General features: G+C 43.7%; 1 protein-coding gene across 10 annotated transcripts in view; it reads right to left on the bottom strand.

The window, feature by feature from the left end:
• sema5ba (sema domain, seven thrombospondin repeats (type 1 and type 1-like), transmembrane domain (TM) and short cytoplasmic domain, (semaphorin) 5Ba) overlaps window positions 1-25,892 on the bottom strand; it is a 198,935-nt gene that overhangs the window by 10,437 nt on the left and 162,606 nt on the right. For 5 of the 10 annotated variants that reach the window (XM_084022574.1, XM_084022573.1, XM_084022568.1 and 2 more), the window contains 9 exons: window positions 18,411-18,528; window positions 17,549-17,733; window positions 15,025-15,168; window positions 14,009-14,156; window positions 11,936-12,161; window positions 9,616-9,828; window positions 4,033-4,203; window positions 1,398-1,457; window positions 827-964 (listed from right to left, as the gene is read on the bottom strand). In XM_084022574.1, coding sequence (XP_083878700.1) covers window positions 827-964; window positions 1,398-1,457; window positions 4,033-4,203; window positions 9,616-9,828; window positions 11,936-12,161; window positions 14,009-14,156; window positions 15,025-15,168; window positions 17,549-17,733; window positions 18,411-18,528 — 1,403 coding nt within the window. The other 5 variants (XM_084022575.1, XM_084022577.1, XM_084022572.1 and 2 more) reach the window with 5 other exon arrangements.

Genomic DNA, 25,892 nt, shown 5'->3' with positions numbered 1-25,892 from the left:
CTTGTATTGTGATGATATGGTCTTAATATCAATTTACACATTTCTGTTGTAATGATTTACAGTGAGCCGGATGTCTGGTTCAGACTACATGACATCAGCCTGAACCCCACGGCCGCGTCGGCTCAGATCAGGAATGAAGATGAGTTTTATTTATAGTTTTATTCTGTGTAGAGTTTCATGGTAGCTGATGACCGACGTCTGGGGCGCCACAAACATCCCGCTGGAAGTCTAGCATGTTTGATCTCTTTGTTCCGTCATGGCCATCACTTTGACCAATAGGAGCGCAGAGTAAACAACAGTTCAAAATTGTGAAGAGAAAGAGGAACGATGTTGTCCTGAAATGGAGGAAACGTGTATGTTACTATGGCAACAACAGCTTCTTTAATGTTTCCTTGAGAGGCTATCACAACAGAGTGAAGAAAGACAAAAGAGTAGGGATGACATCACGCAGTGAAAGACAGCCATGATTGGTCGAGATGTAGACATGTAGTCTTCACGTCTCTCGGCCAAGTCTTGACAAAACTTTCATACTCTATAATCTCTGATCTGACATAGTGACCAAACATTAAAGAGGCTACTACAGTCTACTACACTACACAAACTAAAACCATCGACACTCATTATCGTTCTGATCTGAGCCGACGTAGAATCCGGCTGATGTTGGAACTCTGATATAACAGGTACATTTGATGCCAGTTGATGTTTTAGGATGTTCAGAGCTGTGAAGGAAACAGCTTGTCCCCTCAAAACTCTGGTAAAAGGGCGTTGCACACAAGAAACCTTTGAATGGCACCTCAAAGCCTCACGACTTAGCAGGCTGACTCACCGGGTATTTCATTGCAGTCCCTGCGCTGAGTGCTGTTCCCGACACAAGGGGTGTTACCCTGAGCGCCACACACCCGACTCCTCATCTGCAAGCCTGAATCATCACAGGCTGACCACAGCGACCACGCCATCCAGCCACCTAGACACAGACGAAAAAAAGAACAATCAATACAAAGCCACATGGAAACGTCCTGGAAACCAGCGCGACCACCCAAGCTGCCACCACGAGCCTTCCCAGCCAAACAGCCCCAAACACACCAGAAAGTGTTTGTGATGTAAACAGGATTGGACCAGTAAGCCCTTGGAGAGTTTGTTCAGTGCATAGCGGAGATGTTTGTCTCCTGAGCCAAGCTTTAGTGCCGTTTCCCTGCAGCAGTCGACCTAGCAGCAAACAAAGGCTCCGACCCAAGAGAGAAGAGAAAAACAGCAGCTTCTCCCTTTGAACCATGCACTCGGAGTAACGGGAGCGCCGGCTACAGCAGTGAGCGACTGATGAAAAGCTGCTTTGTTCTTCACGGTGCTGTCAGCTGTGCAGTTTTGGCAGGAAGCGGCCGAGTCGAGGCCTCTTTTACCTTCCCCATCAGTCTGGTGCTCAGTCTCCACCATCTGCTCCCTTCTTGCCACCCAGCCACCTAAACACACGGAACACAGCGACCACCTCAGAACCTGTTCAATAACCACCGCGGCCCGATTTAATTGCTTCATTTATTCCCATTTATTTGTGACACTGGAGCGACCTGCGTGATCGTACTGTTGAGTCAGAAGCACGGGACGCCATCAGGCTGGAGGCTCCTCGTTAGTATTCTGTCCCTTCCTGCTGTCCTCCATTACTGGTGGAAACTTTAATCAAATGACCTGCGACAGGGGGCATCAAATATCCCCGTGACTGACAGCCAGCTCGTGTCCAATTACCCATGCAGAGAGGACGGCAGCACCGGGAGGACCCCCGATGGATGGCCGACGTTGTGCCTGTCAATAAACAAACGGACGAGGAGCCGGATCCAGCTGGAGAGGTGCTCAGCAGACAGTCGATCAGGACATGTTGGACCGCGCCAACCAGGATAACATTAACCCGATAAAGCAGCTTGATTAACATTTCGCTTCAGGGAGAGAAAAAGGGTCCAAAGGCTGTTTTCTTTTCTGTGCCTGTAATTACAAGGGAGGCTGCCTGTAAGCGTTACTCTGTGTGACGGACAGCTGGCTGAATCATATGAAAGGCAGCAGAGGAGGACAGTGGAGACAACCATCACCCCACATGGGCAGATTATGAGTCTCTTTGTAGTGTCTCTTTATGGTTACGTGTGTCTCTTTGTAGTTGCTTTGCATCTCTTTGTAGTTTGTTGTGTCTCTCCTTGGTTGGTTTGCATCTCTATAGTCATTTTGTGTCTCTTTGTGGGTTTTTGTATGTTTTGTCCGTGGTTGTTTTCCTCCTCTTGTAGTCGTTTCATGTCTTTGTCTTCATTCTGAGTCTCTTCCTGGTTGGCTCCTGACTCTTTGAGTGACATTTTGCATTTTGGTGAAGGTCAGGTGGAAGCCCTCACACTTTGACCCCCGTGTCTGGTCCCGTTCAGTAATCCATCCATGACCGCACACACGTGTGGACACACTTTTAAACACAAACACCACCAGATAATGAATATTTGTTGGGGCCATTTCGGTTTCCCAGCAAAGGAGAAGATGAAAATTGAAAACATTGTGGCTTTCTGATATTAAACTCTAGAATCCGAGTCGGGCTGAATCCTTAATATCTGATGCTGGATGTTTTTTTCTCTCCTCGTGGATTAGCAGGCAGATCTCTCATGAATATTTCAGCGTCCTTGTGGGAGCAGAATGGGAATAGATGGGGGGAGGCACAGAGGGCGTTGTTATACATCTCACATCTCATATCACATCTCATCATCATATGGTGTGAGACTGTGGGGGGAGCAAGGCTGACCTCCAAATCAAAGAAAAGAAGTGAGAACACCTCATTTTATTCAACACAACTTTGACAACTTTTTCTCATTTGCCTGAACTGACCTTTTAAAAACATGTTTTCTCACTTACCTCTGGCTGTATCATGATAGTTTTGTTTACCCAGCTTTGAAGATACTTCCCTCCCTAAAGGAGGTAATAAATGACATCAGTGCTCACGGCACTGAAGATGTCGCATCCTAAAAAATTCAACAGGAAAAATGACGCGCTTACAACAGAGCACTCAGCCGTCAACCGTTTTCTTTACGCTTTCTTTTACTGCGGAAACAGTCCAGATGAAGACTGTTGACAGTGTTCTGTGGATTACCAGAGGGACTCTTTTTTAACTTTTTACAGCTATTAAAGGGATACTTCACCCCCAGAATAACCATCTGCATATCAGTTACTCACCTCATGTTACCTTGTGAAGAAAATCTATTTATCTCTTACGCCTCCCCGGTGAACAAATAATCCCAAAACAGAAAAAATGCCTTGATGAATTGCAGTTAATGGGGACACGTTTTAACAGCAGCAAAACAAACATGCATTTTCACAAAAAAACACTATTTAAATCAGAGTGAAGTGTTTTAAATAGAAAATGCATGTGTTTAGGGAAAATGTGAGAATACACCTTGGTAAATGACTTGGTAAGACATCGAGGTAACACAGGGTGAGTCACTGATAGGCAAATGGGGGAAGTCTTCCTTCAAAGGTGGAAGTGATAACATCTAGACATCACTGACTGTCATTCTTAAGCTTTTTATGAGCATACAACTGAATTCAAGGTTTCCATGAAAGAAAAGTTACAACATTTATTGTTCATGCTGTGTCTCTTCTAAGAAAATCGGAATTTCGCAGGTCAGACTCCTGAAAAAGAAATTGGGATCGTCAAATAAAATGTCAATAAGTTAATGATTAATCTATTTCTAAGTCTTTATCATTTCTAATTCCTGCCCCTTCTAGTGGACCACCATGTGAACTTAAGCCAGAAGGACTACCGTGCATATTATGCACGGTAGTCGACGGTGAGACAGAGATAATTTTTTGCCGCCTGCAGCGCGGCAGTGAAGGACACGGCAGGAGGACAGGTTGTTTTCTCAATGTGACTCTATTTATCTTTTCATATATCTGAAACCTGCTTTATTCATTAGGCAAAGATCAAAGTAGTAATTTGGCAAATGGGACGCTGCAGAATTGACACGGTGTGGAGGCGTGATGAAAGGACTTCAGAGCTGAATGTATGAGTGACCTTACCGTCGCAGGTGTGTGTGTTGCACAGGGCCTCCTCGGTGTGGAGTCCTATGCAGATGTCTCCTCCGTTGGCGGGCGCGGGGCTGTTACAGGAGCGCGTGCGTTGGTAGTGACCGCTGCCGCAACCCACCGAGCACTGAGACCAGGAGGACCAGCAGGACCAGGCTCCTTTCACTGGAATACACACAAACACGTTACAGTCAAACATCACATACTGTATTAATTAATACGATAACACACACTCAACAACAACACAAGACATTCAACCACTAGACAGTGTTGTTGTGAAGTCGTGATGTTTTTTCCTAAATCTACCGATTTCTTTTTGTAATGTAACGCCGTCCCAACTGAAGGGAAGAAAAGAGGTGCAGACACGAGTAATACTTCCAACTGAAAAACATTTGTTTGGAAGTCGTGGTGAGTGGCCTTGTGTGTCCATGTACACGAATCAGGAGATGTGACTATTTCAAGAACTGCTGTGAGACGGTGTTGTTACATCAGAATCAGTTTCAAGTTCAGAAAAAGAAATTTAGGAATTAGAATCCAATGTAAATGTCCATGTATGTGTTTTAACTTTTTCTTTCTTCCTTTTGCCACATTTCAGATTACTCTGGTTCACTTTTCTTTATTTTGTATTAATGCAAAAACTGTTAATGCCATTTTAATAAGTGTAGACTTTCACACCTGTATTTGGTTTCTTTTGGTCCAGACCAAGGGTTGAATTCTGGAGGACTAAACATTCATTCAGACTGACAGGGGACTCGTTGATTGGACAGTTTGGGCATCAGGACCATGTGAGAAAATCAACTTCACTTTAATGCTTCTGATGTGTATGTTTTTGTACTTTGATTGATTATCAGCATTATTAGTGTATTACCTCTGTGTGTGTGTGTGTATATATATATATATATATATATATATATACACACACACACACACACACACACACACACACACACACACACACACACACACACACACACAGAGGTAATAACAGGATAACATGTAGAGACAGGACCTCTGTGTCCTCCAGGGAGAACGCCAGGGAGCTTTACATTATTCACACTTTTCAATGGAATAAATTATCTGACAAAGTTCACAGCATGTTTATCAGCTTTTGACCTTTTCTCCGTGCTGACATGCATGCAGTAGGTGTTGATTTAAATAAATAAGTTATATATAGATCAATTATAACATCACTTCACAAGCGGGAGATAGATTAATTCACAGTTGTTTGGTCCACATTCACCTGGCAAACTGACCGGAGTGTGTTTTAACTGAACCAAATGGGTTAGCTGTGAAAGCAGACATGAATCATGAGTCATGACCACTTAAACAATCAACTTGTGTGGAACTCAACTAGAGACCTGAAAGGTTTGACCTATTCAATCCCACTACAATTAAAAAGAACAAAGTAAAGCAGCAGGCAGGCCTTTCATAAGGGTTCAAGCTTTGATGAATAAAATGTTGGGGAAATTAAAAGACTTGGACTTGTTATTTAAATGGTCAGTTCAGTGACTTGACTCTGAAAAGTGCCCCCAGCTCTGTATTTGTTTTTGTACGGTTTGTATCATTCACGTGTATTTGTTGCAACAGCTGGCTGAACTCAAGGCTGCATGTCAAATGTATTCAAATCTTGACCCCTTAAATCTGGTGCAGCACCTGGAAAGCTTTTATGTATTTTTAAAAAAAGATTTGGACCTTGTACAGCCCTTTTATCACAAAGCTGATTGCTTAACTCTCACAGATATACCCGGCCTGTTGGAGCAGCTGGTGAAGGCCAACAACCACATTAGTGAAAAGAAAGAAAGAAAGAAATTGCAAAGCCCCGTCACTTCTGGATGGCCATCATGGGACCTTATTTCAGATCAAATATGTCCAGAAATCAACGGTCATGGACGGATCATTTATTGTTCCCGTGCCATGATTCACACATATGAGCTTTGTCAACTTAAAAGATAATACGGTCAAAAAGTCTCATTTAGTCATAGAAGTAACTAACAGTGTGACGTCTCTCTCTCTGTGTGTTGGGTACCAGGATGTAACGTTACTATAACAACAGGTCTCTCTGTGTGTTGGGTACCAGGATGTAACGTTACTATAACAACAGGTCTCTCTCTGTGTGTTGGGTACTAGGATGTAACGTTACTATAACAACAGGTCTCTCTGTGTGTTGGGTACCAGGATGTAACGTTCCTAAAACCACAGGTCTCTCTGTGTGTTGGGTACCAGGATGTAACGTTACTATAACAACAGGTCTCTCTGTGTGTTGGGTACCAGGATGTAACGTTACTATAACAACAGGTCTCTCTGTGTGTTGGGTACCAGGATGTAACGTTACTATAACAACAGGTCTCTCTGTGTGTTGGGTACCAGGATGTAACGTTCCTAAAACCACAGGTCTCTCTGTGTGTTGGGTACCAGGATGTAACGTTACTATAACAACAGGTCTCTCTGTGTGTTGGGTACCAGGATGTAACGTTACTATAACAACAGGTCTCTCTGTGTGTTGGGTACCAGGATGTAACGTTACTATAACAACAGGTCTCTCTGTGTGTTGGGTACCAGGATGTAACGTTCCTAAAACCACAGGTCTCTCTGTGTGTTGGGTACCAGGATGTAACGTTACTATAACTACAGCTCTCTCTGTGTGTTGGGTACCAGGATGTAATGTTACTATAACAACAGGTCTCTCTGTGTGTTGGGTACCAGGATGTAACGTTACTATAACAACAGGTCTCTCTGTGTGTGTTGGTACCAGGATGTAACGTTTCTATAACAACAGGTCTCTCTGTGTGTTGGGTACCAGGATATAACGTTACTATAACAACAGGTCTCTCTGTGTGTTGGGTACCAGGATGTAACGATACTATAACAACAGGTCTGTGTGTTGGGTACCAGGATGTAACGTTACTATAACAACAGGTATCTCTGTGTGTTGGGTACCAGGATGTAACGTTCCTAAAACCACAGGTCTCTCTGTGTGTTGGGTACCAGGATGTAACGTTACTATAACAACAGCTCTCTCTGTGTGTTGGGTACCAGGATGTAATGTTACTATAACAACAGGTCTCTCTGTGTGTTGGGTACCAGGATGTAACGTTACTATAACAACAGGTCTCTCTGTGTGTGTTGGTACCAGGATGTAACGTTTCTATAACAACAGGTCTCTCTGTGTGTTGGGTACCAGGATATAACGTTACTATAACAACAGGTCTCTCTGTGTGTTGGGTACCAGGATGTAACGTTACTATAACAACAGGTCTGTGTGTTGGGTACCAGGATGTAACGTTACTATAACAACAGGTCTCTCTGTGTGTTGGGTACCAGGATGTAACGTTACTATAACAACAGGTCTCTCTGTGTGTTGGGTACCAGGATGTAACGTTACTATAACAACAGGTCTCTCTGTGTGTTGGGTACCAGGATGTAACGTTACTATAACAACAGGTATCTCTGTGTGTTGGGTACCAGGATGTAACGTTACTATAACAACAGGTCTCTCTGTGTGTTGGGTACCAGGATGTAACGTTACTATAACAACAGGTCTCTCTGTGTGTTGGGTACCAGGATGTAACGTTCCTAAAACCACAGGTCTCTCTGTGTGTTGGGTACCAGGATGTAACGTTACTATAACAACAGGTCTGTGTGTTGGGTACCAGGATGTAACGTTACTATAACAACAGGTCTCTCTGTGTTGGGTACCAGGATGTAACGTTACTATAACAACAGGTCTCTCTGTGTGTTGGGTACCAGGATGTAACGTTACTATAACAACAGGTCTCTCTGTGTGTTGGGTACCAGGATGTAACGTTACTATAACAACAGGTCTCTCTGTGTGTGTTGGTACCAGGATGCAACGTTACTATAACAACAGGTCTCTCTGTGTGTGTTGGGTACCAGGATGTAACGTTACTATAACAACAGGTCTTTCTCCTTCTTTCTTTTCCGAGTCCCTGGATAAAACACATCAGCTAAGATAACGTTACATTAGTGATGGAACGTGGCTAACTTAGCTAGCTAGCTAAGATGTATGTTTCTGTCTTTGTCCTGATTCACTTGCATTGATTTAGTCTTCCCATGGAACGTTCATGCCTCTGATCTAATGGGTGGAGGGTGACTGACTAATTGACTGGTTGGTGGACTAACTCACGGAGAGAGGTGGTGTTGCCAGGTAACGTCACAGGGCTGCAGGCTGGTGTATTAGCTGAGTGGATTAGTGCGACAGGTGAGGTACAGCACACTGTGACCACTTAGCTCTCCCAGCCAGCCAGCTGACTGACTGTTTACCTGGCTGAGTGTCTGACTCGCTGATTGCTGACTGACTCACAAATGTGTATTTAAAAGGGGAGAAATGAACCGTTTCCGACCTCCATGTCTTTGCTTGGCTGCTCACAAACACCAGACTCTCATTTGAATCGGATGAACCACATTTATAAGGGTTTCGACCTGGCAAATATCAATATGGAACAATAAGAATTAAAGACAGCAGGTCTCATGTAATTACCCAGATGATATACGTATTCACTTTAACTTTGCACTTTTTGGAACACTTGACATATAGACATTTGACCCCTATTTGAATTTATTGTATATATATATATATATATATATATATATATATACTGTATATACAAATACAAATAATGCATCTTGGTCGGCTTGAATCCATCACCAACCCGCTACATATAACCATTAGCTGGGTCGCCCAACGCCCTCGGCCAAGGGGCATTTTTGAAACAACTGCACCTGTTGCTACGTGTCTTGGTGCGATCGGGCCTCAGGCTACATGTATCAGTTGCTAAGCTAGCCACTATGGATTCCAGCAACAACTAACATTTAAATACACTAAAGAAATAGACTAAACATATCACAAATGTAGCAGTCATTCAGAGGATCTTTTTCTAATGCCAGTCTAATACCAGTCTCAGTCCTGCCCATTCAGCTTACTATGGTTTGGTTAGATAGAGAACTTCATCCAGACTCTCACTGCACTGCTGCAGCTGCCAGTAAGCAGAAGCTAATGAAGCTAATGATCCACGCAGCAGCATTTACTGCCACCATTGACTTTTCTCTGTCTCTCAGTGTATTTTTTTTATGAACCAGTATACTTAAGCAGTTAGAAAACAAGACTGTTGAACCAACATGAGAGTAAAAAAAACAGCACATGAAGTGTATTTGAGGCGATCAACTGCCATGATATTTCCAATTTAAATCTAAAAATGCCTTATTTGGTGATTTAAAAAAAGAACTAATGGCGCTGTTTGTTCTAAATATTCCGTGTTTCATTATAAAGGGGGAAATCAAACTGTAAGATCCCATTTAGTGTTTGTTGTCAAAATCTTTTATCCATCAGATTGTAACACACCAGTAATCCAAACAACTGAACATGTTAAAATCAATATATTTTATTGTTCTTTAATTAAAAAAAAGATGTTATGGCCCTGTAACTAATACGTTTCTGCTGTTCACAGTTCACAGCATGGGTTAGAAAGTGTAGAACGAATGGGGAAAGATATTGTGTTTTTATAGTAACAGGCCTGAAGTGAGCATGAATGGACATGGGTTGGGTGTGTCGTCACTCACCAGGACATGCCTGGACGTTACAGTCCTGGTACTCCACTGGCGACCCTCGGCACGCCACGGGGGCGCTCTTTCCCTCCGGCCCGGAGCAGCTTCGCCGACGGGTGCGGTAGCCTTTGGCACAGCTCTGTGAGCAGCTGGACCAGGTCTCCCATGACGACCAGCCGGCACCCGCCACTCTCACCACCGGCGTCTTCAGGAGCTCCTCGACGAGAGCTGCAGAGAGGAAGAACATCTCCAGGTTAACGTCACATAGATGCAGCGCTGTCAGACGGAAAGTCCTAAAGCATGCAGATTCTCTGAGTCATCCAGTGTTTGTGACTTTGCCAGCAGGCATATTTCTCTGTCCTCCTCTCAGACTCTGTGTGTGCCTCTCATGGATCCCAGCGCTCCCTGCTGTCGGTGTTTCATCAGTTTGTTGAGGCGATGCGGCCCCCCAGGAGGCTGACAGGGGAGGCAAGTAATCGATTCAGGAGAGGGGGGCATGAAAAAGCCACCAGTGGAGAGCAGTGGAGTGTGACCCTGTGTGTGTGTGTGTGTGTGTGTGTGTGTGACACCTATTAGACCTCTTAGACCAACGGCATGTAGGTCTAACAGGTCTCTCCTCTCTGTGTTCATACAGCAGTATTTCTGTGTGGTGCATAGAAGTAGAACAGGAGTAGATCGGACATTCCCATTCACATCAACGTAGACAGGATGGTCAAAGCAGTTAGCTAGTTAACGGACCTTAATAGCAGACCGCTGGCTAGTCAGCTAGCTTGCTAATTCTGTCATTCTTTAGTGCTACACTGGATACAGAAGTGAGCAGAGCAGCAGCAGTGCCGGTTTAACGGTTTCAAGCTAACAAGGCAGACATTCTGTTCTGTTTCTATGGCGTGATGCTGGACTGTTTGTGATTCTGTACACACACAAACACACAACTCCTACTGACATTTCCTAACACATGTTTTTTCGATTTTCTGCTCAACTTTCTTTCCACCGACTCCCTTTTTAAATCCAGTTAATTACATTTCAGGGATGAGGATTACTGTCCAAAAGTAAACTAACTGTTATAATTTCTCTGCAACGTGAAAGGAGAAAACTCCTTCAGTTGGATGCTGTTAGAAGAAAGAAGGCATCAGGACAATCTTTATCCCCTCAGGTTCAGTACTGACACCATGTAATAGAGTTCTGGAGGCAGTGTTGCCAGGTGAGAAATGTAGGATTATCGTACCAGAGACATAAAATTATCGTATTTTGAGGGATATTATCGTACACGTGTCATAACCAAAATAACAAGTCTATTGATGCGCTATAGTCACTCTAGTGTTGAATAGCATCTAACATGTTCACTCATTTTCAGCGCTTCTTCTTCCAGACCGGCTCTGCTTCTTCTTCGTACAGAGGACAAAATTATCGTACAAATACGATAATTATCGTAAACCTGGCAACACTGTCTGGAGGCCTACATGTGCTGAGACACTCCGACTGAGTCACAGACAATGATCTTTAGTTGGATGACGTTAAACAAGAGGACGCTAATGTTTGCTGGACATCTAAAACCACCAACGGCTAAAATCAACCCGTGCTCCTTGTTACAGCGTTTCTTCACGAAGGAATGTCTCATTTCATTAAAGGAGTTTGCTTGTAGGTGAAGTTTTCTCACCATCCTCTCTGTCTGTTCTTACTCAGCCCTGACTCCGTAAGTGAGAAACAAACAAAAGAGCTGTCCAGAATGTCTTTTTTTCTTTTGTTACATTCAAACAAACGTTTTGTTGACCACAGTGAAAATGTTGTTTTCGAAAAACGCCAACAAATATGGATTGAAGCAGAAAAGTTCGTAAATCATTTCATCTATTTCTTTTATAGTAGATGACAACCATCGCTGTGTCTGGGACGCCTCACGCTGTCCTCCTGGTAGGTACGTTTTTGTTCTTTTTGCCTTCCATGTTCTGTCACGGCCGTCACTTTGATCAATAAGAGAGTGATCTGCACAAACACAATGGTGATGAGCAAGAGGACGGACCAGGAAACATTTATGTTACTACGGCAGCAACAGCCCCGCCTCCTTGATGTTTCCTGGATGGACTATCACCACAGAGTAGGGATGACATCACACACGTGGAGGAAGACAAGCAGCGATGATTGGTCGACGACCAATATGTAGTCTGTCATGTCATGTCAAGCCATTATGGCTCATAACCACGTGATCTGACATAACGACCATCAGATTCGTGTGAGCAGTGCAATTTATACTTCCAATATGTGAGGTGTATGATAATGTAACCCGTATTCCCCCACATGCAGAAACGTCCTCAGTGTGGCAGTCAGCTGCTCCACTTACTGTCCGTATCGCAGGCCGCCGTCCCGTCGTTGGGACAGAAGCGCGTCTCCACCTTCCTGCGTCCGATCTGCAGCTCGTGGGGGTCAGACAGGTGGGCCCGGCACATGTAGCGCATCCTCTGTTCCTGACGAGCTCCGCCCTGGGTCACATTGACGGGCATCCAGGGGGTCCACGGCGTGTTCCTCTTCACCTCTGGACACGCCTCCAGGTTACAGGCCTTGTACTCCTGAATGAGAAGGTGGCAAATGTTTTGTGTAAAAGGAGATTCTGGACCCCAGATTTGAATTAACTAGCAGTGTTTCTCTGGACATAGGGCTTTTAAAGGGTAACTTCTGTGTTTCCGAGGCGACTAATGGAGACAATTGTTTTTTAAGATAGATCCAGTATTTAGGGAGAAGGCTGCAGACAGCCGCTATTAAACAGGTTGAATGTAATCGCTCAGGGCGACTCCTCACCGTCGATGTACGTCCACGAAAAGTGCTCGTTTCTTTCACTGACAGGCTCAGATTGTTATTAGAAGTGTCTGACAACATTGTGTAAAGAGCCCTACAGAGAAATAACACCGTTTCTTAATCTTTCTGTTTGTTATTGTGTCATGAAGAAGGAAGACAACGGTGGAAATGTGAGTGCCGGTGTTGTCAGAGTTTGTCGTGTTCAGAAAGCGAAGCGTAGCTATATCTGAAAGATTTTCAATGTCATGGATGAATGTTTAGCTGATTTAAACAATGCTGATGAGATGCAGGATTTCAGAATGAGACACACAACACAACACAGATTGGATCAGGGGAGGGGATCTCTGAACCCGGCGGGTACCAACGGTACCGACACATCAGTGGGCTGAATGGAGCCGATGCTGGAAGCAGCATTTTAATAAGATCCCAAACCACGGAATTCAACGGTTAATAAGGACGTTTTTGACCAGTTACACAAGTCAAGCTACAGGTTCATTTACGTTTATTATTAACCAACCGAGCTGTTCGGACAGGATGCACCGCGGTGATCCCCGTGGCGCCGAGCCCCATGGAGACACAGCTGGACAAACATGCTGTACGGCTGGACACAGGCTTACAGCGGCCCCATCGCACACTCACACAGGGCTCGCCGTCACAGGGCTCGCCGGTTCTCAGAGCAGATTAAAGAGCAGGCTTGAGTGCAGATGAACAAGTATTGAAAACATGGTAATTCAGAAATCTGATTGGCTCTTCTGATCAGAATGAAAGGGAGCGCCGATCAAATGTTTCCGAACGAAGATCAGCTGATTTAGAACAAATATCACTTGATTGGTGGCTGCACCGATAACATGATCAATATGCAGCAATACACGTCAGAAAAACCAACATAAAATAAAATAAAAGACATTAAGTAAAAGGTTGTATTTCTCTGTATGGTGCTTTCTCCGTTGTTGTCAGACAGTACCTTGTGATATTTGTTGTGTGTGAATGGAAATGTTGGACAGATTGTGGTGATAGAGGAAAGATTCATTAGGATCCTGCAGGAAACATGAACACCAAAACAAGTTTTATAATTACACATTTGTTTTTGAGATGCTGTCGCCAATTGTTCATTTAGAGGAATTTTATATCAATTTTAAAAAATGAGATAAACTTTGTATCGATCTCTGACTGCGAGATGGGAAACAATGCCGTCTCCTGTTTCTCTAAAAGCACATCTGCTGAAGTCGTCTGTTCCTGGTGGAAACTGACCTCCAGGTCGTCCACGGTGAGTGCCAATCATCACACGGTAATCATTTTGCATTTTCACATGAAAAAAAGAAGAAATGTGACATTTTGTTTCTTGGCGTCACAGATTTCATTGACATTTAAAAAGGGACCTTTTGGGAACAACCCGTTAAATGTGGACATGCTTTCACTCTCTGCTGTCATTACGCCTTGATAATGATGTTGCTCTTACTTCATTAACGTTCCTCCTGACACACCCGTGTGGATTAACATTTTCTTACAAAGCCACAGCAACGGCTCGTCACTGTGCAAAGAGCTGTTTTCCTTTGTCCTTGAAATACTAAATGTGGTGGTAGAGGCGGACAGATGTTGGCTGTTTGTTTGTGTTTCCTACCAGAGCGCATCCTGGGCAGCTGTTGCCATTCTCACAGGTGCGGACCCTGGAGTGGACGCCTCCCCCGCACTCGGTGCTGCACTTGGTCCAAGAGCCCCACGGGGACCAGAAGATGGGCTGAGGACAGGACACCCCTTCGTTGCAGAACCTGTGCAGGACGGCGGTGGCAGGAGAGGAAGCGGGGAGTTCGAGAGGACGGAATGAAACAAAGATACAACAGCAGTGAGAGATGTAGACTTCAACGTGTAATCCAACAGAGAGGGGAAGTCTTCCACTGCCCACCACGGGACAGAAAAATATGTATCCCATTGCAATTGAGCATGAATTACACATATGATGTTGTCAATTAAAAAGACACTTTTTCAAGTGTGTTGTAGGTTTGTTGTCGTATCATTTAGTTTAGCTTGAAACCGCTAAGTGAACTTCATCTCTCATCTCGTGCGTCACCAACAAGGCCATTAGCTTGTCTTGCTAGCTAGCTAGCTGACTTTGCTAAGTTCCTTCACAATGTAACGTTATTTTAGCTATCACTAGCTGACCCATCTGAATAATAAATGAGATTGACTTTGGTGCATTATTACTGTATAATGTCAGATTGAACAACAAAGTTACGTTGCTACTGTTAACTACAAAATTTGTACCATAAACTTCCATTAAAACCACATTTTTCAGACTTGGTTATGTTTAGTCATGATCATAGTCAACATCATAGTTTGGCTTAAAGGGATTACAAAATTTAATTTTAGCAACAAAAGTACTTCACATAAACATCTGTGTTTTCTGAGCTGTCCAAGATGCAGACCTCTTCCCGCAACAGACTTCCATGGACACAAACATAGCAAACATAACCAATGACAACATACTGTACGTTTCCTTTGGAGCGTGATTCACAATGCAGTTTCTCTGCGTGGGAATTCATTTCATTCATTTTTGGGAGACAAGGCTGAGACTTGACTTGCAAAAGTATAATATACAACTATTAAACTGATTTTAGACATCAAATAAGTCATCGTCACCTCTCATCCCTGCTTGTCCCGACACACACACGGCCGCCGTGTCGGGGGGAAGGGTTGTTACAGGAACGCTGGCGCAGCTCGAAGCCTGTACCGCACGTTGTGCTGCACTGTCCCCATGACGACCAAGGCGTCCAGCCTCCATTTCTACGGAGAACAGACACATGGAAAGTGTTAGCAAACCCATTTCACAAGCGGAGTTCTTTCCATTCAGGGTGTCCTCTAATGATGGTTCCATAGGATTTAAAGTAGGAGTAGCACAGATGTTCCCATTCAATTCAAAGTAGCAGAATGGTCAGTGCGGCGGCCATCTTTACATGTATCGTTGCCGACTGCTGAGTGGAAGTCACAAGCTAGCTAGCTCGCTAACTAGTGAACGGGTGGCTCGTTTGCCGGCTTGCTAATTTGATGATTTCATCATTCTTTAAAGCTACACTGGTTACAGAAAATGAGCCGAGCACTGAACAATAGTTGAATGTCCATTCCAATTCTATTCTATTTCTACAGCTAATTCTAATCATTACTGTGACTCTGAGTTTCTGGAAGCAGAAATGCAAACATACACAAGGAGCCCATTCTGACTGTGAAACATTCATTCAATTTGCTTAAGTGCTTTGTTCCCGGGTAGCACTTCTCATGATTTAATTGCCACTTTCTGCAAAAAGCACAATTCAATTTGGACACCAGGGATTAAATCTGGCGTAGCTATCCGGCGGGATGAAGGTGCCTAAACTCTTTGCTCCGCTCTCTGTCAGGCTGATTGGCCAATTCCCCTGCAGACGGAGGCGATGAGATGTGTCAAAGGGAGAACCTGCACGCCTCCCACACTTTCTAATGGGATTCCTCATGTTCACCATCGTTCTCGTGTTCTGTCAGTGTAAATTGCGCCCTGAGGTGGATGCTTCCAGGTCAGCCGGGACACAAAGGTGTTAGAGGTCACATTACATTACTCAATGTCCTGTGTGCCGAGCCAGCAAACATCAGCTTTGTTTTAGAGGAAGCATGTCCATTTATAGTGCACCTTTTGAACACAGAGAGGTGCTCTATGTTCATTTAAGTGCAATGAAGATACATTTTTGTAAAAATGGTTTAAAACTAATATAATTCAATAAAAACAAAAAACAGACAACGAATACAGTTTACAGTTACAGTGGTATGATGGCTTCTTTTAATGAAGGAAAAGTGCAGGAGAGAGATGAATAAATAAATCACTTGACAAATGAATCATTCATTCATTCAGCAATACCAATATCAATATAGGTCACTGTGAATCATCAATATTCTGAGCAGTATCAATATTTCATATATCATATTTCATTGTGCAATAACGTGAACTCGACCACCTAGTCTGTCTATGGTTAAAAATGTTTTCTTATTGTAATATTCTAACTGTTCACTTACATATTTATTATACGTTTTTTGTTGTTATGAAATCTTCTGTTGCTGTAATCATGTAAATGTGCTGCTGTGGGACTAATATTATTGTATTTTTCCTCTTTGGTTCTGACCCGATCTTTGGTTCTACACACCAACGGCCTCCTAAAGATCTAAGGGACCTATTGGGTTTAAATTCTTCAAGCCTATCAGAAATGTATTCTGCCCCAAGGCTGCTAAGTCATTTATAGGCCAGCAAACTCACTTTAAAACCTATTATTCTTTAATAACTGGCAGCATAAAGATTTAAGAACAAGATTTAATGTGTTCTGTTCCCCTGGTTCTTTGGCATTTCTGAATGTGCTGCAGTTTTCTGTTCTGTCGTTTTTTAAAGAGGACCTTTTATTTTTCCCTTTCCTTTCATGTGTTATATCATTTTTTTAAAGGTCAAAGCCTAAATCCATGCCCAAATGCAGTTACTCTCTGGTAGCAATGTAAATTATGAACCAGAATAGCTCCTAGAGACACAATTTCATCCAGCTGTAGATGAAGGTATGAATATCTCAGACTACACATTGTTACTGAGCTTGTCATCAGGGAGGAGGTGGTCACAACGAGTTCCAAGAAGGAGAATGGAAACACCGCGGTTTATGTATATGATGTCATCTGATTTTTGTAAGAAAAGCATAAGAAAAGAAAGAAATGTCGACTGAGACATTTCGCCTGTTTCACAGTTCCACCTGCAGCGCCAAAATTCCTCTTTCCCTTCGCCATGTTTCCAGTTAAAGAGAATATTTATATTCAAGTCAAGTGTTCTGTAAATTGTAAACAAATCAATAATCACCATGTTTCAAACTTTTTTTACTCATCGTCGTTCTGCTATCAAGCTCAGAAATACTCAAAAACACAAGTCTTTCCCCTTTGTTCAGAAAATACAATCATTTATTTCTCCTCTTCTTTCTCCTTGAATTGAAAACATCTTTCAAGCTAGTGCATTCATAGTTATCATATTTATTCTTTCTTTATTTGAATTTCGTGATCCTCAGGAGGCTAGTCTGACCCTTTATTGTAATAAAGGTGCATAACATAAACACATTTGATTTGTATGCTATGATGGTCATGTGTGATGGTTGTTTTGGTAAAATCAGTCTACCTGGAGCAGTTGGAGACTTCAATGGTGGGACCATCACAGTTTTTCCCTCCACATCGTGGACCGGGGCTGTCACAAGACCTGGAGCGACACAAACAGGAGCTCACGCCATCCATGCCGTCATCATTGTTGCAGGGTTGCCATGGCGCCCAGGGCCCGAAGTCACCATTGGTTGTCTGGTTCCGTAGCTGGAAAACAAACATCAGTGATTATATTATTGGTTGATTGGTCCGAGCTTAAATCTGCACGTTAGCTTATATTTTGTTTTACAGGATTATAATATCAATTTAATTATTTCTTTGCATATATTATTAAATAAGAGCCCAATATTACCGGAGATGTGAACTAAAGACCATTTTTAATTTAATCTAAACTGTAACGCAAGTTACTCCAAGTCCTCTTTCAGAGTTTGGATGCCGTTTTTAGTTTTACTTAACTAACTGAACTTAATCATCAAAGTTCGTACGATGAGGTCGGTGGTGTCACAGTTTTTGTTTAAAGAGTTAAAACTGCCTAAGAGTCGGTGACTGCTCAGAGTGGATACAGCAGCAGTAGGTTTAGAGCTGTGCTGCCAGACAGGACTTGTAAGAGGGAGAGTTTTCATAGGACCATGGGGGAATAAATTTACTGCAATTCACTTCACTTCAGCCAAATTCAATCCAGTTGATCTTAATGGAATCTAATCCATTTCACTTCGGTCCAATTCCTCTACTCCTCCTCTACCCTGTCTCGTAGCTGACATCCACACTGAGAGCTCATTAGTCATTGATGATGCCAACCACTATGACATGTGAACGAGTCTCATGAGGACACATGTGACACCATGTCTTACAGTACGGGCTGCAGTGACGTGAGCTCCTCTTACCGGACAGACGGTGATGTTCTGCTTCCACTGGCTCATGTTGGAGCAGTCCTCCAGTGTGGTGCATCTGCGCTGCCTGAAGTCCCAGCCACAGTAGGGGTCCCTCGCCTCCAAGCACAGCCTGCAGGGGACAGCAGAGGAGGAGGGGAGTGAAGACAGAGCATACTGACTAACACCGCAGTGAAAGAATCAAAGTTATGGTGTGTTCACACCAAACATGAAGCAAATGTCCACCCCATCTTACTCATGCAAGTTTGACCGCAGGATAATCTCTGTTTATTCACTTGTAATAGATAGTAGAGAAGGGGGGACTTGCCTCCATGTAGACATCAAAGACATTACGTTACTCATGGCTGGAGGTAATTTCACAAAGCTGTATTCACTGTGTATAGCAAACCACACAGCTGGATGGATCCAAATAAACTATTTAGCTGTGATTAAATAGCAATAAACTGATCAAAAGGACGATGAAATAACTAGATAATGATGATGATTAGTAATGAAGGCTGAATGCATCAGACAAGCAAACACCTTTAAAATGCTTGTTTTCTGAATGGAGTCTGGATTGATGTAGGCTAGGCTTTGCTAACATAAATACAGCAGAGACCCTTGTTGTTTCTACCATAGAAGGTCTCTGGTTTCTCCACAAAGTCTGGTCTGGTCTCTGGACTATATGAGCTACTATCTAGACCTCTGGAGGACCACAGACAGTCTCTGGTTTCTCCACATAGTCTGGTCTCTGGACTAATGTGAGCTACTATCTAGACCTCTGGGGGACCACAGACAGTCTCTGGTTTCTCCACATAGTCTGGTCTGGTCTCTGGACTAATGTGAGCTACTATCTAGACCTCTGGGGGACCACAGACAGTCTCTGGTTTCTCCACATAGTCTGGTCTGGTCTCTGGACTAATGTGAGCTACTATCTAGACCTCTGGGGGACCACAGACAGTCTCTGGTTTCTCCACATAGTCTGGTCTGGTCTCTGGACTAATGTGAGCTACTATCTAGACCTCTGGGGGACCACAGACACAGGACTGTTTCCTCTGGTTCTGATGCAAAAATGTCAGGATGACGGTAAGGAGAACGCTGACTCATTCATCCACCATCCATCCATCCATCCATCCATCCATCCATCCATCCATCCATCCATCCATCCTTCCATCCATCCAGTAAATTATTGAATAAATACATAGAAATACAGATGCATAAAATTAATTAAAAGACTCAAAATGACACACACAAATGCAGAAAAAAAGAGGAAAGACACTATTTTATCTTTGTTTGTTTTGTTCTATATTGTTGACCTATACACCCGTCAACCTACAAGTGGGTTTGCTCTTTCAGAAAAGAAAAATAAAGAAAAGGTCTAGCATTAAAAAGCAGGACGCCACTGTGACTACAACATAACTAAACTGTTTTTTAATAACTGTGAAACATAACAGAATCATTCTCACACTATCAACACAACACACAGGATATCACCCAAACAGCGATTAAATATTTGTAGCTCCTCCAGTAAAACAAGGCTTAATAACGGCTAATTAATTCTAAAGCTGTTAATGACGAGGCTTAGCCGCCAGAGCTGATCTGGATGCCTCAGGAACATCAACTGAATAACTCTTTCTGCCTTTCCTCCTTCAACTCTCCTCCTTCCTCCTCCTCCTCTCCTTCCATTCAGCTGTAAGGAGACATTCTTCTTCTTGTTGTCTTTCCTGGCTCAGACTTCCCTGGTTTATTTGAAGAGCCCTGTAGGGTTTTAGTCTGACGCTTGGGGAATCTCCAAGAGTTGATAAAGCTCCCTGTGCCAGGTCTGGGGCTCCGTGGTGAACCCGGGGTCGGCTTAGATCCAATAAAGACGTTTCTGCTTCGCCAGCACATCAGAGGTGACCCGGCACACGAAAAGGCGATGCAGCACGACAGAGGAGAACAGAGAGACACCACGACCACCACCATTCAGCGCTTACCGCCGTTTCATTTAATTAAGCGCCATCATTACGGCGACGCAATCTCCAACACATGAAACAATAATCATAATGAGGTCAGCCATAAGTCCCCGGTTCACTGATCCTAATAGTTCATCTAAGGAAGGAGAGTGCCGCCATTTTGAATGAAGGTCGACTATATTGTATTTGTGATGGCTTTAATGTGTGAGTCATGGCTGAAGGATTCTCATTTGCCTTTCTGATTACCAACACGCACCATAACAGCGACCAGCTGAGCGGAACAATTAGTGTGTGAATATTTCAAGGATGGGATGAATAAAGGAGAGGTGGGAGATATTTGAGGCCTAATTAGCTCGGGGCAAAATAAGCCGACAAGCAGTTTGGGGGGCTCCTGACCTCGGGGAAAGACCCAGTTAGTGCTGGATTCACCCTGTTGGCAGGCATTTAGAGAAGAAGAAGAACGAGCGAGCCGTTCACACTGTGAGCTCTTAAGACCAGAAAAATGTATCAGCTGCAGAGAAATTGATTGCAGTGCAGGTTGAGGATGGGGGTTAATGCTGCGGGGTAAGATATTCACACAGCTGCAGGCTACTACAACACAACGTTTGGTAATAGTCTTCCCACACCTATTTGGATTCAGCACTTTGTTTTAGGCTGCTTTAGGTGGACGCTGCTGTTCAAGGATGCAAAGTAGCTGCAAGAATACAAACGTCAGTGATGTTTGGTGCCCAAATATAAGTCAATGGACAATGTCCATGAATTAGATTCTGGTCTGTTATCTGCCAGCCAGTTGTTTTTGTCTTGTGTATCTACGACTGCATGTCGTTGTGCTTCCCTGTGTTGCACAATGACAATATTACAGTTTTTCTCAATTGTTTACACACAAATACTGGTACTTGAGACACAATGACCACAACATGCAACTCATGCACCAACAACAAACTCTGCTAAACTGCAAGCACAATTCCGGCTTTACACTCAAATTGCAGTTTTAAAACACACTTTTTTCAAAACACTACACACAATTCTCTGCATTTGGCACAATTTTCATGAAGAAAATCTCTTGTTTTCACAAGGAACACACTGCCATTCAAAATTCTAAAGTTAATTTCCCTACTATGCACACTGACTCATCACATGGGAAAACACCTGCAACACAGTTTTACAATTTGCAATCAGAGCATTAGCATAAAAGGGTAACAGGTGAGCTCTTCTGTTTTGGAGCAATGGATGCCAACATTGGCAACAGAGGCAGAGCCAGAGGAGTGAGAGACGAGGAGGAGCCTAGCATGGATTTGCCATGCTAGGCGATATTTCCCCCGCTGCTCGGCCATCGCTTGCATTGCCTGTGATGTGGATGAGGTGCTGTGGCCAGACCGAAACAGAAGAGAGGATGCGGGATAGTTGTTGTTTTTGTAACTGTATACAGTAAATTCTTCTGGTTTTGTATGTAGAACACTGTATATGCAACTTTGTGTTGGTTGGGATGAAAACTGTTTACATTACAGTATTCTTGTGGGAAAAATAAAATATATAAAAACAATATTCTAAAATATTTTACAACACATTTATGTATGTACTGTCTGTAGTGAGTGTAACACTGAACAAAAAAAGGCCTAAGTCATTATGGTAAATGGAGAAGAAGTGTTCATCGTGTTTTACATTGAGCACATCAGTGTTCAACTGCTTCTTATAAATGTCTATTCATATGATGGTTTGTGTGTGTCATTTGAAAACAAAATACCATTTTGAGAAGAAATAACATTGTTTTGAATGTAAAGTTTCATTTTGCAGGAGAATTGAGGGGTTTTGCCCATTGTGTGTGTGTTTTTTTGATTTGTGTGTAGAGTTCTGAGAGTATTAGGCATGCTTTCAGAAAATGTGTGTAAACAATCGAGAAAAACTGTAAAAATGCTCCTTAAATCTTTGCCAAAACATTTTGCTCTGTCTTTGTCAAGTTATTTGGCAGTGACATAGTCACAGTTTGATACTTGTTGCATCAGTTTCAAGTACACGGAGTTATTTTGTACCAACAGCAAAAACCCAGTATTATGACATGTGGAAACACACTGTTCTGTACCAGCCATCCAGACGAGTTAAACATTGAATTATAACCGTTTTTCAGTCAGGACCACTTTGTCAAAAAGAATCTTTATTTATTTGCACAAGTTTCATTTGGCGGTATGGTACTGTTCTGGGACTCCCTGCTCTTCCACGCGCTTGCGTGGAAAGCCTGAGGCAGGAAGAGCACCTTCCTGCCCTTCATGAGCCATCATGAACGGCATAAGCAGGAAGCGTAGCAGCAAAGAAAACCCCCAGACAGAGCAGAGCAACCAACAAGAACAATGGTAAGGTACATAACAGATGACGGGAGGAGCTGGGGTGGAGGTGGGTTGAAAACGCCGGCAGAGGAAGCAACGAGGGAGGTCAGGCTAGAGCAGTTTAAATAACGCGCTCTGAATGCAATTTCCCAATAGGAAGCGAGCACGGAGAGTCAGCTGAGCCGTCAGCTGATCTCCTCGGTTTGACAGCTACGCTGTTGCTGCTGATTTAGAGCTTGACGTCGTGGCCTGCCAGAACTAACGCTACGCTTGATATTGTTACATGTTTTTACATCACAATCGATTCTTCTACAGTATTCAGTCAAGATCACAACTGTTTCAGGGCAGCAGGTGTTTCAGTTTAACAAGTGACCATGTTATTTGGTGACTTTCATCTTGCAGTAGCTTCAGTAAGCGGTTGGTGTTGATAATAAACACACGTGTATTTGAAATGGATCGATCCTCCTGTTATTGGAAGATGGGCAGTTTGATCCCCGGCTCCTCCAGTCCACATGTGTCCGTGCATTCATGTGATTAGATCAGGCGCCACCTTTGCATGCAGCCTCACTATTTTTTGAATTCTTTACAATGGGAGTGTCAGCAAATTGGACCAAATGATCGTATTCGCTGAGATGTTTCCTCTCACGTAAAAATCTCATGAACCCACATAGGGTCCGTCCTCTCCAGCCACGTGCTCCACCCTCCCCTTCATCCAGAGTGAGTACTCTACCTCCACCCACAGTTGTACTTCTGTGGATATTCTGTATCCAGTATCCAGGCTGTTACAGCAGAGTCCAGGATCGACATCCGAATTCCAGAAGAGTGCAGTCCTCAAACAGCTAAGATACTGGGCAGGCGAGTGAGGAATTATTTTTGGTATATTATATGTATCCATCCATCCATTCATCCAGTCATCGTCCACCGTTTATCCTGTATTCAGGGTTGCGGGGGGCTGGAGCCGATCCCAGCTGTCATTGGGCGAAGGCAGGGTACACCCTGGACAGGTAACCAGTCTACCACAGGGCTGACATGTAGAGACAGACAGGTAACCAGTCTACCACAGGGCTGACATGTAGAGACAGACAGGTAACCAGTCTACCACAGGGCTGACATGTAGAGACAGACAGGTAACCAGTCTACCACAGGGCTGACATGTAGAGACAGACAGGTAACCAGTCTACCACAGGGCTGACATGTGGAGACAGACAGGTAACCAGTCTACCACAGGGCTGACATGTGGAGACAGACAGGTAACCAGTCTACCACAGGGCTGACATGTAGAGACAGACAGGTAACCAGTCTACCACAGGGCTGACATGTAGAGACAGACAGGTAACCAGTCTACCACAGGGCTGACATGTAGAGACAGACAGGTAACCAGTCTATCACAGGGCTGACATGTAGAGACAGACAGGTAACCAGTCTACCACAGGGCTGACATGTAGAGACAGACAGGTAACCAGTCTACCACAGGGCCGACATGTAGAGACAGACAGGTGGCAACGGTTAAAATCTACATACCAATGGGTGACTACATCATCATTTCCACCACTAGAGTCGGAGGATTTACTACTGTAGAGGAAAGAGGTCGACCACGGCGCTTAGCTCCGACTCTGACCTTTCTACAGCTGCATAAAACGCCAGCCAGGGCCTTCCTGGCCTGACAGCCCACCGTTTTTTAAAAGCAGGAGCGCTGTAAAAGTCAATTAGAGGCGGTGTGGGCGGAAAGAAGGCCGTGTGAGGGGAATACAAACTGTAAGAGGCAGTGCAGAGGGATGTCAGCCTGGACAGGAGGCTGCAGACACACAGGGATTTGAGATCATATGTTTTCTGTGTCTTTGTACTGTGGCTGTGCCGTAATGTGCAGAGCATCAGTTTGACAAATCTGAAGGGAACAGGCTGATATCTAATTCAGCAGCCTGCATGCCCAGTGGCACGCTGTATCAAAACAGAAGCCATGGCCTGTTCAAATCCACCAGCCTATATAACAATACGTCTGCAAGAGTGGCGCCGGAAGATAAATCTACCGGATTCTCTCCATGGGGTTGTAATTGACATTCTAAATGGCTGTAAAGAAAAAACAGTGTCTCTTCTTATTACAGGCCTTTAAACAACTGGACATGAAAACAATAGTTCACCTCACCTATAACTACAGGCCATCAGTGTATAATTGGAAATATGATCACCAGAACTGATAAATTATGGATTGGAATCCATCATTATTAGCTGTAGGGCTGTCACTCTGGGATCACATTAGCAAAGGCTGTCTGGAGGGTCTGACTCAGTTAAACATATGTCTGCACACGCCAGCCTCTCTCCATCTCTCCACACGAGCAACGGAGGTTTTTTATGCAGACGCTCTCAGGAGACCACCACCACTGACAGGCTCTTGGTCCTCATCCCCTCTCCAGGGAAGGGGGCCCATCCCTGGGGCTGTTTCCCCCCACTGTGCTGGGCTGAGTTGCCCATTTAGGAAGTCTGCTCATGATGAATCGGAAACACAGAGAACCCCTGCTAGCACTCAGCACTAATACATCCAATTAGGCCCAGTTTGAACCAGCCTGAAGACTGATGGTGCTGGATCAAAAATACAAAAAATGAGGAAACCAAGATGGCTGTCTGCCAAAAATGCCTGCTGTCCTCCACGTACAATTTTAGCCCCTGGTGGATAAAAAGGAGCTGCATCATCAAGGAGGAACAATGGGGAGGCAGAGGAAGCCCTTGGTCTTCTCGTGGTCCTTCTTCCTGATGTTGCTGTTTCTTGGGATAACTGCTGTCCTCTGTTGTTGGTCCACCACCACGCTATCAAAATAAAACTACATTCACATGAACCAGTGACAGCTGCTGTCAGCTACCGCCGCCTTAGTATTATTATGGATTAATAATGTATTTCTTTAAATAATGTCACCCTCTGGAGAAAATTCTTATCTTTTGATTCCTTTTATCTCTCTTCAAACAGATAATGCAGCTGCATAAAAAAATCATCTTTTATCACTTTGACGATCCAACACGACGGAGTAGCAGCGTCAAAGCATTTGGGTGTACTTCTAAACATGTGCGTCCGACACTTTCATTACATTTGAGCCTTAAAGTGGAGCTGAGACGTCATTTCCGATGTTCCGTATGGAGACATGTTTCCCAGTGATGCAGGAGAGGCAGGTGGGACACCATGTTGGGAGGAGTTTGATTTGATGGATGAAAGGATTAACTCACCACCTTCT

Source organism: Eutrigla gurnardus, assembly GCF_963514095.1.
Source record: "Eutrigla gurnardus genome assembly, chromosome: 12".
Lineage (NCBI taxonomy): Eukaryota > Metazoa > Chordata > Actinopteri > Perciformes > Triglidae > Eutrigla > Eutrigla gurnardus.
This window is presented reverse-complemented; position numbering and strand designations above follow the sequence as displayed.